The following is an 18,035-nucleotide window of genomic DNA, read 5'->3' as shown; positions in this document are numbered from 1 at the left end:
TTAAAATGCAGGTATTAAGTTGCTAGAAAGCAGAATGACAAGCACAAAGGATATGAAACTATTTTGACAGAGAACCCAGGTATAAGCTCGACTGCAAGCAAAGTCAGAACTGTTTAGTTGCTGATCCATTATCAGTTGCTGCTTGCAAAAACTACAAGAGAATGCAAGCCCCTTCTGATTATTTACTGCTACCTACCTCTAGTGATCTTCGGAGTCATTCATAGCCATGACAGTCTATCCCATCAAGACAATAAGCCAGTGTTTGGGATAGTTATTATTAAACTTGCAGGCTGAGCATAAGTGAATTCATAGTTAATTGATGGCTATAATTGTCAATTCATAGAAAACACAAAAAGTATGTGATGAACCCTGTTTATAAACCAATATAACATTATTAAGACAATTCTATTTCTGAATATTGGCAATGGCCTTAGGCCCAACAATGTCTTTATAAAAGGAATATGCCTAAATAGGAAGCTGTTTCATCATAGCGAACTAATGAATTAGCTTCATGGAGCTTTGCCTCTCAAGAATTCTCCAAACCAGCTGGATTTCCTCTTATATGGGTAAGATAACTAGGAAAGTAGGCATACTGGTGGCATGATGCCTTCATACTGGTAAAACTGGATTGACCATTCTTTTAATATACACCTATGAGAGAGATGGGTATATTCCAATCCATGGAAAGTAATTGATTTCACAATTAAGAGATGGTACATACTGGTACATACTGCCACCTAATGAGAAGGAAGGACTCTCTGGAGCCTAATGCTGGGAAAGATTGAGAGCAAGAGAAGAACAGGACGACAGAGAATGAGGTGGCTGGATGGAGTCACCGAAGCAGTAGGCGTGAGCTTAAATGAACTCCAGAAGATGGTAGAGGACAGGAAGGCCTGGAGGAACGTTGTCCATAGGGTCGCGATGGGTTGGACACGACTTCGCAGCTAACAACAACAACAACATACTGTAGAGGAAAGGAAAGGAAAGGAAAGGAAAGGAAAGGAAAGGAAAGGAAAGGAAAGGAAAGGAAAGGAAAGGAAAGGAAAGGAAAGGAAAGGAAAGGAAAGAAAGTACAAATAGTTGCTAGATAATGAAAACCTGTAAATGCAAACAGGTCGCCAAGCATCTAAAATGTGGTCATGTGACCTTGGGGAAGCAGTACAACATTTTTTTGACAACCAGAAACGTTTTATGGGCCGTAAAGGATCCTTTCTGAGGCCACTGTAACTATGAATGGTGGTTAAAGGACTGCTCCTAAGGTGAGAACTTTCCATTTGTTGAGTCAATGCATGTAATTCCCAGCAGCCTTTAAGTTTGGGAAAGGCTGAGATATAAGATGTTGAAATTTCATATAGTTAGGATGGAAGAAATGGTAGGAAAGCTTGCAGACCAATCCAGGAAAAAATATTTAAGGTCTTATTACAGAGCCATTATAACCTCAGATGGGACTGAACAATTCTATGTTCTAATCCTAACTGGACAGATGCTTACATAAAGTACACAAGCAGACCACAATACCAATACATTCCATTTTCACCACACCAAATCATCTATTGTTCATTGGCAGAATATAGAAGAATGCACGTAACTTTTCAGGGATTTTTGAAATGCGATTCCTATCATCTTTCACCTTGTGAAGTGGGTCTAAGTCCAATAAGATATGGCGTTCACAAGCATCTGAAAGCCATACATATCCATGCTTGGCATAGTGCCTAAACTGAGAAGTTACTGGGGTCACAATTCCTAGATATTTTCTGGTATAATCATTGTTCAAATCCTACCAAAATATGTACGGTCTGCATACTTATTTATCAACTTCAATGTCACCTCATTCATGAAGTGACTCTAGGCAGCTTTCCCGCGGGGGCCGGATCCAGCCCGCGAAGTGGTTTCATGTGGCCCGCGAAGCCATCCTGGAAACAGTGAGGGAATGGCCCCCGCTGCCTTGGCCCTGGCCCAGAGACCCTCCTTCTGCCAGAAACCCTCAGATCTGTCCCACTCCTGCCCAGGCCCCCATAGGCACCCTTGATGCGAACGATGTAGAGCTGGCCACGCCCACCCACTAGGCCGTAGGCACTCTAGCCACGCCCACCCAGTAGGCCACGCCCACCCGGCCCCCTGAGGGCAACCACAATGCTGATGCGGCCCTCAATGAAATTGAGTTTGACACCCTTGATATAGAGGAAGGCAAAGAATAATTAAATACACATATTCCCAACAAAATACATTTACTTCAGGTTATTATCTCACTGAGCATCATTTTAGCACTTGAACAGGCGATTTATAATCTCCAATCTAACATAATGTAGTTTCTGTGTATTTAGGGGACAGAGAGATGAAAAATCAGTGGCCCTGACCAGTTTTGATTCCTGTTCATTCAGTGCCAGCTTCTGTCTCTAAACAGAGCATCATTAATAAGGTGTGGTCCTCAATAGGAAGATGTTGTCATGTACTACTTGGGATTATTTTATCAATGAAAATGGAGGTTATCATCTTTAAAAATAAGTAATATTTTAGCTACTTAAGCTCATTTTTGGTGCTGTGGCTTTACCCAATTTGCAAAACTAATCATTCAAGTGTTGGACTTGAGATCACCCATGGTTTCTATATATTCTATTTATAAATTCACACATGTGAGCATGTCTGTGTTCCTTTACCTCAGGGGTGTCAAACTGCCAGCCCATCATAGCAAAACCGCACCCACCCCATTGCCGGCAACAACAAACAAGTCACGATTATGTCGACACACGTCATGTGACGTGGCAAGTTTGACACCCCTGCTTTACACTGACAAGTGTCTAACTAGTCTACCATCTGCTTCCAATTTTTTAATCCTGAAGGATTTTATTATCTTAACTAAGGAGCCCTTGCTAAGAGACTTGCTCAAATCCTTTGTGCATGCCCAAATAATATATTAATATGTACATTATTCCCACAAGCTTTGGGGTAGAGCGAGGATAGAGGTCAGTACAGTTGCATGTGGATGTGGAGGGTGTGACTGTTTCCTCCAGAGTGACACAAGTTTTTGTTATATTTTTATAGTTTATATGTGTTTATTGTTGTTTTGAGAGCCGCCCATAATTATGGTTCATAAGATGGGTGGATAAATAAGTCTTTTGGACAAATAAATAAAATTAAGCACAGTATACTATCTACAAAGCTTCTTGGACAACTTAACAGCTAATGAGAAAATCTTTTGGTGAAACTACCTTCATCATCTATATGCAAAGATCTGATAATAAAATAATTATGCAAATTGGCTAAAGTGCAGTAAATTATTGTACAGGTTTTATTTGTGTCATTATTTACTACTCATTGTCTATGTTAGGTTTATTGTGAATCATCCTGAGATTTAATTACAAAAACAGCCTGCGTAATTTGTTTTAAATAAAATTGATTTCACACCAATTTTTCTTTTTTTTTAAAAAAAAAAAATAATAGTTTTATTGGTTTATCAAAATGTAAAATGCAAAGAGAAATTCAAAAAAAGTAATAAAAACTAGGAGAAGGGGGAGGGAAGAGAAAAAGAATGGTGTAAAGAGGGGAAAGGAGAGAAAAAAGCACCAACTTCTGACTCTCTTTTAGCACAGTAGAAGATAGCAACATTACAACTGCAACTTTTTACTTTTCGTCCCAGCTTCTGCCAACCTAGCAGTTCGAAAGCATGTAAAAATGCAAGTAGAAAAATAGGGACCACTGCGGTGGGAAGGTAACAGCGTTCCGTGCGCCTTTGGCGTCTAGTCATGCCGGCCACATGACCACGGAGACGTCCTGGGACAAGCGCTGGCTCTTCGGCTTTGAAACGGAGATGAGCACTGGCCCCTAGAGTCGGAGACGACTAGCATGCATGTGCGGGGGAACCTTTACCTTTTTATGTGCAAGCCACTTCTATAACAATAAGCCTATCTAATTAGCAAAAACAAACTCAAAATTTCATATTTTTTCCCCTCCATTGCAAGCACAAAATCCGGAAGCAATTTCAAAATAGAAACAAGGTTAGATAATACTCTCTTCTTTGGATAAAAGAATCAAATTGACCATCTCTGCTTCTCTTTGGTGTGGGGAATAATATATACTTCTGTTGACTCATTAATCCTTATCATAATTCATATTAAGGGAATCCTCTATATTATTTCAGGGGTTTTTTTTAACCCTAAAGGGGAAAAAAACACATTTTCTAGTTTGGAGCCTTGCATTTTGCACTAGTCGATATGGACAGATCAGCAAAAGGCAGGTTATCTCTAGTGACCATGTTTCCCTGAAAATAAGACCCACCCTAACCCTAGCCTGATTTTTTGGGGTGGGACTAATATAAGCCCTACTCCAAAAATAAGCCCAGGGGTGGGCGTGGCCAGCACAAGGGGTGGCAAGAGTGCAGGGGCCGACGGTGTCCGGCAGTAGCAGCAGCCCGCCGGCCCCTTGGCACAGCACAGGAAAGTCCGAGCGTGGAGGCAAAGGTGGGGAGGCAGGCAATCCAGATGTGCTGTGTAGCCGCCTGACTCATGGGGGGGCTTGTGTGGTGGCACTGGCAGCAGGGGGAGGCAGAGGCATGGGGCAGGCGATTCCAAGGCGCCGCATAGCAGCCTGCCCCAGCATGGCTGCAGGCAAGCCAAGAGACAGTGGGACGGAGTGGGCAGTGGATTGGGATCGCATGCCTCCCCCTGTGTCCCCGCGAGCTGGCAGCCACACAGCACATCGATTCAATTTGCTCAATTTCCATGCACCCCATAGGCACCCAAACACTTTTTGTCCGGATAGAGAACTGATGGAGACTGGAAGCTTAGTCTGCTTGGAAAAGGAAAAAGTGCGGCAGGTGGAGGAGGGCGGCAGGGGAGGCTTGTGCCACGCGGTCTTTCAGCTTTCCCTGCCTGTCTGCGCTGGTCTCCTCCTTGCCCTGTAAGCTGTTTTATATATATAAGACCAGTGGTGGGATTCAAATATGTGATCAACTGGTTCTCTGTGTGGATTCTGCTTCCAGCAGTCCATTCTGGGCCTGGGCAACAAAAAATTAGCTATCGGTTCTGCCGAAGTGATGCGAACTGGCTGAATCCCACCACTGTATAAGACCTGGTCTTGTTTTGGGGGAAACGCGGTAGCTCAGGTTATTCCTCAAAAGTCATTTATTCTTCCAGAACCACTAGGAATGTTTCCATATTTTTTCTTTTGGAGAAAACATATTCTGATCTATAATAGAAGAACCATCATATACCCCCAATACTGACTTCCTGTCAAAAATGACCACTTATTGACCCTCATCCAAAATATTACCTGACTGAGCATGATCACTTTCACACTTCATCTAAATATCTCAGTGACTAAAGCAGGTTCATATTTATTGAGGTTGGGGGCATAAAATCGGGGTCCTACTAGAACTCACTGTATAAATGTGAAAGCAATAAACAATTGTCTATCAGAGCTACCTTCTGCAATTATCCACTGAGGTACAAACAGAACCACTGGGTGAAAGTCCAACCTCAACCTGTCTTTCTAGGCCATGTTTCTCAACCTAATGAACTTTAAGATGTGTGGATTGGGGAATTCTGAGAATTGAATTATGAACAACCCTAAAATTTATAAGGTTGTGAAACACTGGTTTAGGCAGATATCTTATTCCAGCTTCTTCAACCTGGTGCCCTCCATGTGTGTCAAACTGCAAATCCCATGATTCTCAGGCAATGGGTATGTTTGTGAGAAACAGAGATCAACTTCTGACATGACCTATCTGTCTGTCTGTTTGTCTGTCTGTCTGTTTCCTTCTCTGATAAAGTCTTGGGATAATGTGGGAATTGCCTTTAAAAAGAAATCAAGGGTTTGGAACCAGACTGCATGGTTCTGTGCTGACTGCACAGAAATGGTTGGGGAGAACTGCATAAGTACCCAGCCATGAATGGACAAATGATTCAATTAGCCCACAATTACTGGGGAGCTGAGCAACTTTCCATAGATATGGGAGGTCTTTGGGTGTCCAGAAGTATGAAGACATCATAGATGAGGAACTTTTGTTTTGAGCATCTGCCAGAAAGATGCTTTTATTTATATAGACAGCAATCTTATTTTTAAAAATCGGATTTCAGAAACGTAATAAGGGAAGGAAAAGTTGCATGCTTTTGTGTCTATACCTAATCCTACGGAGATCATTTTGGAAAGTACGGTAGTTGAAAGAAGCAGAAGATGGAAGGAGAAGAGAATTTGCTGAAATTTCCCATTTGGGCTATATCTCATTTACAAAAAGATAGTGATGACGGCAGACAAGAAACCCAGTACCAATACAACATACATGGATGGATGGATGGATGGATGGAATTATTTGTTTTTATAGCTCTCTCCCCTTCTCTATTTGCTGAGAAGAGGTAAACACAGAACACAGAAACAATGTGCTGCTTTTTTAAGAGAGGAAATCCTTTATAAATTGGATTAAGGGATGTTAGTCATTGCTGGCTACTTCTCAAACAGAAGTCAGACACTGAAAACCTTTGCCATTCACAAAAAATGTATATGTAAACCTTTAGTCTGACCGGTTTAAAATATGTCTGGGTCAGAGGGGGAGGGGAATAGAGCTTTAGGTTTGTTTGGTGGTTTGTTTGTTTTTGTTTTGAATTGTGAACTATTTTAAGGATGCACCATCTTTTTTCCTTCCCACTTCCCTGGTGCACATAAATGCTGCAAAAGTTAGACGCTGCTAGAAGCATCCCTCTGAGTCTGTGAAAAGTACAATGCAAATCCACCATTAAACAAATTCATATTTTCCTCTGAAGCCACACTGAAAAAGCCAACCTCTCTCCCAACTCCTAATGCAGCGTTTTCCAAAGGAAACTTCCTGTGGCTACTCTGAAGGCAAAATATCCCAAACCAAGGATATTTATATTATGAGGAAAGCAAGCAGGATCTTTAAAAGAAAATGGATGGGGGACGGGGAACGGGAGGGAGGGAGAAAATAGGGGAGGGGAGGAGAATGTGTTATTTCACTCCAAAGAGGGTTTATTCATTTAGTGGCTTTGCAACTGCAGCTCAGCCTACATTTACACAGCACCCATGCGGTTGAGGGGGAGGGAGAAGCAAGAATGTAATTGAAGCCACTGAAAATAACCCATTGGCAAAATGACACTAGTTATTCAGCTTAGGCTTCTTTCAACAGTTCTCATGGCCATAATTCCAGAGATGTTTTTGCCAACACACCAAAAGAAACGGTTGCTTTTCTTCCCCCTCCCATCACAAAAGAGGCATTGTCAGACACCCCGAAAAGCAGATTACAAGATCTGCAGTGAGGGGGTTATAGCCAATTCAACCTAACCCAGTGGGTAACAGAAGGTATTTCTCAAGCCCTGTACAAACACCCCACCCTCTTCTCCTCACCCCAAAATAAATAAATAAATAAATAAATAAATAAATAAATAAATAAATAAATAAATAAATAATTCAGTGAGCCTGACTCAGCAGCCTGACAGGAAAAACAGCCTGCCCAGTTATGAAATGCTGGCTTAAGCCAGACAGTAATTCTTCTTCTTCTTCTTCTTCGGGAGACACAGGAGGCTGCGAACACAGGAGGCTTCAGCTAAAACATTTTCATAAACTAAATTGGGGAGAAAATTGTCTGCCACTTTTGTGTATCCTAATGTGCCAAGATGAATAGTGCTTGTGTGCACACACAGACACACACGCAGAGGGATCAAAGAGACTATTGCCGGAGAATGGAGGCACTGCTATGAAGTTTTATCTGCTTGCAATCTTAAGATAGGCAAATAGCAGAATCGGGAAAATCATTTGTTTTAATGCCAGCATCCCACAGACCCAGGCTGTGTTTGGCAACTGTCTATAGATAAGAATCTAGCTGCCTAGATTGACTATTAAGTAGAGCTGAACTTGTATCAACCATTCTAAATAATAAATGATAACACATTTTATCTATTCAGTGACTCATCGTGTGAAAGAGATATCCCACAGAAGCTGTTAGTCAAAAAAAAAAAAGGAGTGAGCTCTACACAACATCCCCCTGACAATGGTTGAAAAACTACTGCCATCATAAAAGCTTCTGGTGAGTGTTCTGTGCTGCATAAACAAACTTGTCGATCAAGGTTATCAGCCCATAAGCTATGATGGTTTTCCAGTGTTCATTTGTTGCACTTAGTATCCCTCCTTGTTTTTAAGAAGCTTCTCTTATTAAAAGCTATCAAGAGGAGCTTTACAACACCTTCACAAATCAGTAGCGGTCATAAGCATCTCTAAAGTTTGGACTATTTTATCCACCATCCTTTATTTAGCCAGCTACTGAAAACCCCCTTTTGAAGACTTGACTAAATGTCTGATCAAAAAATGCTTATTGTTTAGGACCGTGGTGGCAAACCTATGGCACGCATGCCACAGGTGGCACGCAGGGCCCTCTCTGTGGGCATGTGCACCGTCGCCCCAGTCCTATGCCTTCAGCTGGGTTTTATAAAACCTTTTTTCCTTTAGGCCTCCACCGCCGTGTGCAAAAAAAAAAAGGGTTCAATCAATTGATCAATTTCAACTTCTCGCGGAAGAAAAAAGATCTCGCAAAGTTGTAATTGATTGATTGAACTTTTTAGTCCCACCCAGTCTGCTGTTACCACCACAGCCACGCCCACCCAACGGGCCACGCCCACCCGGCACCTGACGATACATAAGTGGGTTTTGGGTTGCAGTTTGGGCACTTGGTCTCTAAAAGGTTTGCCATCACTGGTTTAGGAACTAAATTACAAACTAGCAGTCAGAATTTTTTTTTAAAAAAAAAGATCTTCTCGGCTGAATCAATAAATCTGTAAGTAAACAAAGATGTTTCTGATCAATCTCCTAATATTCCACTGAGCTCAAGCACAATTGCGAAAAACAGATCACCTCCCACTTTTCTAGCCTAGAGTTACACTACAGATCAACTGTCACTTCTGTTGCCAACCTTATCCAAGTTGGGAAAACAACCCTAAAGGCTAATTAAATCTCAGGCAGAGCCAATGATTAAAACAGAATGTGCCACAGTCCTAATAAGGTAGATTTCAAACACAAGAGCCCTTTCTCTTTGCTCACCTCTCCAACTACTTTTCTCAGCAGAAGTTGCCTCTAGGATAAAGTTGGAGACCAATTGGGAGAAGGATTGGCGGGGGGGGGGGGGAGGAGGTAGAAGAAAATGTAATTTGGGAAAGAATCTAGATAACCTTTATTTTACCCAACGCATACCAATTCTGTGACAATTCAAACCTTTATGTCCCAATGTCTGCAATCATTACTTCTTCCCCCTTCTCTACACATACCTTTAGTGTTGCTACATTATTTTTGTTACTGAATAGAAATGTTTTGATTCTCTAAGACAGCTTTGTAGGCTGACACAAAGAGACACACACACACCCAAACAAAAACCTGTTACCGGATTGAATGGCAAATGCATTTTTCTAACTTAACTTTCTAAAGGGAGCCAAAAATAAAATGGAGGCACCCAGAAAATCCCCAAGTAAATACTTTTTCTTTGATTCTCAGTCAAGGAGTGGGCTGCGTTTCTGAAGCCTGGAAAAAAAACAGAATTCCTGAATAATCATCTTAGCTATTCAGAGGCAGAAAAAGAATTGATGGTGTAGAATTTGTGCAGTTGAAACTCAAGAGATCTCCTGCATTCCACCGCTGTTTATACTTTTGAATCAGCTTTGACAGAGGCTGTGGAAAGAGGAACATTTTAACAGGCCCATTCATGCCTTTATTAGAACAATTAAGGGACTCCTATGAAAGAATGAGACCCAATTAAATGAACTCCAAAGCAGAAATGCTCCAACTGCTAGGACAATGTAGAAGAGTAGCGTTATTTAAATAATCGAAATAAAGTCTTATATTAAAATTTCCTAAGACAAAACTCTCCTTTATATCACAGTTCTCAGGCAGGTTAAGGAAAGGTTCTCTCACTTCAGTACTTTGATGACCAGCCTAAAGTAAATACTTGAATTGTACCTGTTGGGATATGTCTCCTCTTATTTAAAATGTGGACATTAGTTTAACTAGAAATAACTGATGAATCAACTAATGTCACCCTCTTTTGAGCAGCTTTATTCAGCCAGGCCTGGTATACTTGGAACAGCCTTTATCAAGCAAAATAAAGTTGTCAAGTTGACCTCAGCTCCTGATGATTCACATCTACCAAGAAAAATAAAACTAACAGGTCCAAACCTACTTGATCAAGCAATAGATGTACGGTAACTGCTTCCCAGCTCTTCAGTATTAAGAGCAACCTGAAATATATCAAATACTAAAATTCTCATTTATTGGTACTAAAATGTCTGGATAACTGAATGGTCAACTTCTTTTCCAGCAGTTTATTAAAGCAGCATTTCCAAATTTCTTAATGTCTATTAAGAATCTCCATAGATATTTTTCCAAAATACAGCTCCACACATTAACAATCATCAGCCATCCCCCAAAGGGGTCAAAATAATTTCTTTAGATTTCCTCCAAAAATATTTGGTATCTACATGAAGGAGCATTAAGCACTTCCATCTTGGATCTTGCCTTGGATGAAGCATCACAGAAGCATCCTGTAATTAAAAATCTGACTATATTTTTGGCACATCTGTTACCTTTTTCATGACCTTTCATCAAGGCTCCAACATGCCTTTCTGTGGTCTTCTGCTTAATGTCTTACCTTCTGCAGTTATGCAAGGCAGATTTGCTAGTATCCCATATGACAAATGCCTATCTTCATGCTTTTCTAGATCTAATAAACAAATTGTCTGCTGAAATATTAAGTGAATTCCTAAATTGTTTAGGACAGGGGTGTCAAACTGCCGGCCCATGGGCCGGATGCGTCATGCTGAAACCGCGCCCACCCCATTGCCAGCAATGAAAAAAGTCACAATACATCGCGATACATCACGTGACATTGTGAGTTTGACATCCCTGGTCTAGAAGTTCTGAGCATGGATGGTGGTTCAATAGATACCAGTAAATTAGAATCCCGGGAATTATCACTGCCATCCTGGCTGGAGAAGCTAGGAGTTATAGTTGAGCAGTACCAGGAGGACTCCTCAACTCTAATTGGAAAGCCAGTCATGTAATTTAAAGTTCAATAATGAACACGTTCCTCTTTAAAATTCATTATCATTGGCTGCCGGTAAATTCTTTTTCTAATTTACACACAGAAGCAAGCCACATTAAAATAAATGTAAACTGTGGGTCTTTTTTAACAGGCATGGGATAAACCACTCTTTAATCAGAAATATACTCCCTTAAGCTGATGAGAGAAGCGAACATTCTTATTCTAGCCAATAAATCAACCAGTCCCAAAGAGGTAGTCCATTAAACTATCTCCAGTGTCTTAATTACTATCTATCTTTAGTCAGTTGCCCAAAACAAGCCAGAAGACTGTCCTAAAACTGCCAGATCACTTCTGGCAAATCTCATTCTGATGCAAAATAATCTTGCTGACCATCAGGACTGCCACTTCTGAGAACAAAGTGAAGTTAGGTCAGCTTCAAATAGATGAGAAGGTCCAAGACTGGTAGTTATCTTTTGGAAGGCCAGGACTCTTGCTCCTTCTTCTAAACTAACCCTTCTAACAGCATCCTGTCATGCAGGACTAAGCATACTCACAAAAACAAGCAAGCAAACAAAAGAAAATATCCTTAATATTGTAATCGACTTATGTTCATGGGAGCTAATAACCAATCCATATGGAAGATACCATATAAGAAAAATGCAAAGAATTTCACCCATGTGCTAGTTTCCTATCAGCTCATGCATCCAAGAACAGGATCTTGCTGCCTCATTTCACCTAGCTTATCAAAAGTCTGCCAAATAGCTTTCATTTCACAGATCTCCATTGAACATTGGTAAAGCAAGGATGCTGTTGAAAGATTTAACAGAGACTCTAAACTCAATGCCTCAAGTGATGTGTCAGCTGCCATTTAAATGACATTGTATTCCTAAGCGGTAGATATATGCAAAATGCTTCAAACAATTTTGAACATGAAGGGTTGCTTTGAGTGTTTTAAGCAACTGCTTCTTATGGTACGATCATTTCCTCATCTGCAAAACACATGACTTCCAAAAAAAATCAACTGAATGGACATCTAGATCAGAATTTAGGCTATCTGAGGCTTTCACACTATGGGCAACAAGAAGAAAAATCTGCCCACTAATTTAATTAGAGAGGAAGACTCTGCATCCCATTCTGCTGAATTGTTCCTGGGGGGGAAAAGGCCTGTGAAAAACAATGAATCCTTTCTTTAAAGACCCAGCCAGTGTTACTTCACTTATTACCGGTAAGGAAGTTGTATTTAGATACATCATCTCCTCCTCCTCCTCCTCCTCCTCCTCCTCCTCCTCCTCCTCCTCCTCCTCTCTTTAAGGCTCATGCAAGATAGTATTTTCCTTCCTTATCATCATAATGAAACAAGACATTGTCCCTTTTATGCAGACAGAGGACAAAGGCTAAATGTAAAGAATGGGCCCCAAGGTTGTCCAGTGAAACTCAGCCAGGATCTAAACTCATGTTGCATGTTGCCTCTATCAACTTCTCCACCTGCGGTATCTATTTCAATTGCAATTAAGAGCATTGGTGGCCTCAGCTTGCACAGCAGGTGGGGGCTGGGGGGAAGGACAGAGAGGCCCTAAAGCAGGACATCTGTGTATTCCCTAGACTCTGAAATAAGAGAAGAATATCGGTCCAATATAGTAATCCGCCCACAATCTGCTTTGCTGGTGTATCAAGCAACAACAGACAGAATAAGTGTATTGGCAAAGAAACACCCATTGAGAGCTTTGGAGCTTTGGAGTTTAAAGCCTTTGATCTTAAAATTCACAAAAAAGTAACTAATCACTTAAGTGCAGCCAGCTTTAAGTGTAATAACAACTATTTCTCCACCAAAGATCGCAGGATAGGGCATTGGCTTCTTGTGTTATTTATCTTACAGGACAATACCAAGATAATAAAAAAAATCAAGCCAACAAATCACTTAAAAGAAAAATAAATGTTCAGATTCTTGGAGGAAAGAGGGATGTTTTGATTTGGTATCAAGAGGAAAAGCAAAGCCTTTTTATTTTCTTGGGAACGCATTTTAGTCCAAAGTTAAGCCTTGGCAAGCCTTTGCAAATAACTACTACTCTTAACGTACACCACCGGTTTTACACTGGAAGTAAGTAAGCTGAAGATGACAGCTGTACTATTAGAATGGTTGGTAAGAGAATGTGAAAGAGTAACATAATGACATTTTCCAGATCTTCAAATTTTATACAGGCCTTATACAGGTAGCCCTTGACTAAAGAGCACAACTGCGCCCAGAATTTACATTGCTAAGTGAGAAATTTGTTAAGTGGGTTTTTTTTATCCCATTTTACAACTTTTCTTGCCACATTCGTTAAGTGAATCATTTTCCTCCTCTTCTTCTTGTGCCATATCCGTTATCGGACGTTGGCGATCATGTTGGCGATCCTGTTTTTATCAGCAGCCACACGAAAAGGTGCTGCTGAGTTTTGTCCAAACCAGTCCCTTAGATTTTGAAGCTCTGATGTTCTTCCTTCTGCCTGGACCTCGTTTGCCCTCAATCTTTCCCTATACCAGGGGTAGGCAACCTTGGCTCTTTTATGACTCGTGGACTTCAACTTCCAGAATTCCAGAGCCAGCCATGCTGAGGAGAAAGGGAGAAGTTTCCATGCTGAGCCATGCCGGCTCTGGAATTCTGGGAGTTGAAGTCCACGAGTCATAAAAGAGCCAAGGTTGCTTACCCCTGCCCTAGAGGATTAAATGGAAAATGCTGTGTTTTTCTGGGTGTCGCATCACATGTCCGAAATATTCTAACTTTCGTTTTTAAATTGTTTTGATGATTTCCCTTGGCTTTCTCAGGCAGCTTATCAAGTGAATCAGTAAAATCACTTTAATCAGTTAAATCAGTAACCTGGTTGTCCATTGACTCTGGCTTCCCCATTGACTTTGCTTGTCAGAACGTCACAAAACATGATCATATGACCCCGGGACACTGCATCCATCATAAATACGAAACATTTATCAAGCATCTGAATGTAAATCACATGACCATGGAGATACTGCAGTGGTCATTAAGTGTGAAAAATGGTTGTAAATGGCTTTTTTCAGTGCTGTAACTTCGAACGATCACTAAATGAACTGTAAGTTGAGGACTACCTGTATATATTCTACTTCCTTCAAACTATGATAATCAAAGGTGAGTGTGTTCACATTGGCTAGTCAACCTATCACCTACCCAAGCCACCTTATTCTTGCCACATTATAAAAACATATTTTAACAACTTCATGCGAAACCATCAGGCCCTACAGTTTCCAGCATCGTAGGCAAGCTGAAATAAACAAATGTAGCAGTTTAGCAAAAAAATAAAAATAAATGACGGTTTTATCTCTATGAATCAAATAAATTAATTCGGGGGGGGGGAAAGAGCCCTAAAATAGATCTCTAGTAGAATACATTTTTAGATTAATTTGGGAAGGTAGGATTATTTATTTTTTAAAAAAACTGTAGTGTTTTGTGCCATTTGGTTGCAGAGTGCGATTGTCTGCACTATGTTCACTTGGGACACAGGGCAAAGCCACTGATCAGCACATGATGCCATGGAGGACTTGCACTTCCGTTGGCTTGTTACAAAGTTTGATGCTCTTTTGGAGCCGAGAGTAAATAACCTTGAGTCATCCAGACAGCTTCTTTTTCTACGGAAGGATTAGAACCCAGATCTCCCAGTCCAAAGGTCTTCAAACTTGGCAACTTTAAGACTTCTTGATCTCAACTCTGAGAATTCCTCAGGCACCTATGGCTGGCTGGAGAATTCTGGGAATTACACAAGTCTTAAAGTTGCCAGGTTTAGAGACCTCCTGTCTCCATCGATTCGTTCCCTACAAATGCAACATGTCTCAAAATTCTGCCTCTCTCTTTCCAGTGGCATCACCACAATACTTGGCGTCCCTTTGTGTGTGTGTGTGTGTGTGTGTGTGTGTGTGTGTGTGTGTGTAAAGCCTTCCCCTCCCACCACTAATATCTGCTTTGTGTCATGGTAAATTTGTGACCTTGAAGCTGGAATCAAACAGACACAAAGGGGAAGAAAACAGTGTTCCACGAATGTCTGTGGAATATGGCAGCTTGAGAATGGGTGCATGATTCGGTTTTGTGTTATTGATATGTTTAACATTAACCCAGGAATATAAAAACAAATCTATTATTAGACAAGCAAATCAGGAACGCTATGGATCCCTAATGTAAAGAATACGTGAAACAAAATTTCTCAGAATGGTAGCATGTATTATAAAAACAAAATAAATAAACAAATAAAATCTCGATTTCATTACCATAGAGAGACAAAGCAATCCCAGTAGACGGAATCCTATCCCTATTTCTTTTTTTTTATGTATGATGGTTACTGAAAGTTTTAACAACAATAAGAAGAACTACTACAAGCTAAAAAAAGAGAGAGTGAAAAAAGAAAAAGCTAAAAGCGCAAAAAAAGAAAAATAGAAGAAAAGGAAGAAAAAGATACAGGTAGCCCTCGACTTACGACCACAATTGAGCCCAAAATTTCTGTTGCTAAGTGAGACATTTGTTAAGTGAGTTTTCTCCCATTTTACAACCTTTCTTGCCATAGTTTGATAAGTTAGTAACCCGGTTGTTAAGTGAATCTGGCTTCCCCACTGACTTTGCTTGTCAGAAGGTTGCAATAGGGGAGCCCATGGCCCCGGGACACTGCAACGGTCATATATATGAATCAGGTGCCAGCCTCTGAAATCACGTGACCATGGGGATGCTGCAACAGTCGTAAGTGTGAAAAATGGTGGTAAGTCATTTTTTTTAAGTGCTGTTATAACTTTGAATGGTCACTAAACAAACTGTTGTAAGTCGAGGACTGCCTGTATAAAGAAGTTGCTTCTGATTTTGTTCACAGCAGTTATAATTAAAATTATAATTTAACCACTCTCTAAAATTACCTAATGTTTCTCTCCTTTCTGTAATCTAGTCCAGGGGTGTCAAACTGCCAGCCCAGCCCCCATTGCCGGCAACGGGGAAAAAGATGTGATACGTCGCGACACGTCACGTGGCGTCACAAGTTTGACACCCGTGATCTAGTCTGTTTAATAATCAAAACCATAAATCATAAGTTCATTTTTTTTCTTTCTCTATGCAAAAAGGAGTTTCCAACCATCCATAAATGTGGATTTTGTCTTTTCTCTAATCAAACAAATCTCTTTAGCAATTTTGGCGAGTTTTGTCATCTTCACCAACCATTCCTCCATTGTTGGATTGCCAAATCTTTCTATCTTTCTACGTACAGTAATCTCACTGCAGTTTTTATACATAGAAACAGTGTTTCATGGTTCAATCCCAGGACCAAAGATTCTGATTTCAACTGAGTGCCAATCTTTTAAATCCTCTGGATCACATTTGAGCCCAACAATTTTTAGCTTTTTTACATGTCCACCAAACAAAATAAAATGACCCTTCACATTTCCAACATCAGCATGAAGTACCTTTACACCTTCTAGATAATTTTCTGCTGTCATATAACAGAGGTATATCATTTAATAAAAATTCAGATTATTATACAATGTAAGGAAATTTATCCCTGTTTTTCATAAGATGCAAAGCTCTGTAATTTCCAGTGTTACCTATTTATGCAAGTAGCATTCTGCAAACTTTAGCGGCTGTTTCAGTGTTAAGCACCTTTCTAAATATACAAAAGAACAATTTCTGAAGGATACTCAGTTCTTGCCAGTTACCAGCAAGAGGCACATGCCATATTAATGAGGAAAATATGCTAATTATTCCAAGGGCATGCTATGAACAAATGTTAATGTGCTACTGTCTTTTGTCGGATTTATTTTTGACACTCGCCTAACTACAGTTTATTTGCCCTATTTAAAGCTTCTTAGCTGAGAAGTCATCAAACACTGCACTTTATTCAGGGGTACCACCCTGGGGGTGGCAGAGAGGGTGAAAATGTATAGATGATGATCACGGTTACAGCTACCATCTTGACATCTTTTTTTTTTAATCCCATTTATATCCCGCCCTTCTCCGAAGACCTAGGGCGGCTTACAATCTAAAACACAAATCAATGTGCTTAGCAGTAGCCTTCATTCTATGTATATGCCTGCTTATTAGGGCTTTCGGGGGGCCCCAAGCGGCATTATTACAAAGTCAGCTTATTGCCCCCAACAATCTGGGTCCTCATTTTACTCTTCCGCCCCCCCCCATACCCAGTAGCTGCCTCTGATTCTATTTTCAGCTGGAAAAAAAATCAAGTCATTTAAGTTTTCAACATTTTAACTCACCTTGTTTTTGGATAAAAATCCTAAGCAATGGGTTTGCACTTGAAACTGCTTTGTAGAAATTGTCATCATTATTAATGGGAAGAAGATCCCCATGGATGTCAGCATAGCCTATCATTACCGCCATGTTGGAAATATGGTGGATGTGAAGGAGAAGTTTGTAGAAATCTTCGAATTTTCCTGGCTTGTAGCGATCCAGAGAAAATCTTCGAAATTCTGCTCCAAACTAGGATCAAGGGGAAAAAAAGGAGAAATGGCCATATATCAGGATTTTTAGGACTACAAATTTAGCTCTCAGTTTACTCTTTTTATCTTTTAAGTAGCGTACACAATTTTGCAAATTTTTGAATTAGAAGAAGTCCGCAATGACTACAAATGAAGTTGTTAAACGATGCATTTAGGTAAAACATCACATGACCATACCAGACTTACAGTGTGAGTCCTGCTGCGGTCATTAAGCAAGTTGCCCATGGTCATTAAGTGAGACTTGCGATCATAACCTGACTTTATTGCCAGCTTCTCTATTCACTTTGATTGCTGGAAGTCAGCTGTGAAGCTCACCTATAGCAATTACATGACAACGGGAATGCTGTAACATTTGTAAACGTGGGACAGCTGCAATAGCGACCATATGACATATGACAGTGCAGGGGCAATGTGATGGTCATAAGTTTTAGCAGTGGTCATAAAGTTACTTTTTCAGCACCATTGTAATTTGAATGGTTGCTAAACAAGATGGTTGCTAACTGAGGACTACCTA

The 18,035-nt window shown here is 40.4% G+C and overlaps 1 protein-coding gene across 1 annotated transcript in view; it reads right to left on the bottom strand.

Moving 5' to 3' along the window:
* Window positions 1-18,035, bottom strand: part of PARD6G (par-6 family cell polarity regulator gamma) — an 82,787-nt gene that overhangs the window by 41,637 nt on the left and 23,115 nt on the right. Inside the window, exon 2 of the mRNA XM_083357712.1 lies at window positions 17,279-17,501. Coding sequence (XP_083213838.1) covers window positions 17,279-17,501 — 223 coding nt within the window. The remainder of the gene's footprint in view (window positions 1-17,278; window positions 17,502-18,035) is intronic.

The sequence above is a fragment of the Vipera ursinii genome (assembly GCF_947247035.1).
Source record: "Vipera ursinii genome assembly, chromosome: 3".
Lineage (NCBI taxonomy): Eukaryota > Metazoa > Chordata > Lepidosauria > Squamata > Viperidae > Vipera > Vipera ursinii.
Note: the sequence above shows the minus strand (reverse complement) of the source record. Positions and strands in the feature narration are given on the sequence as shown.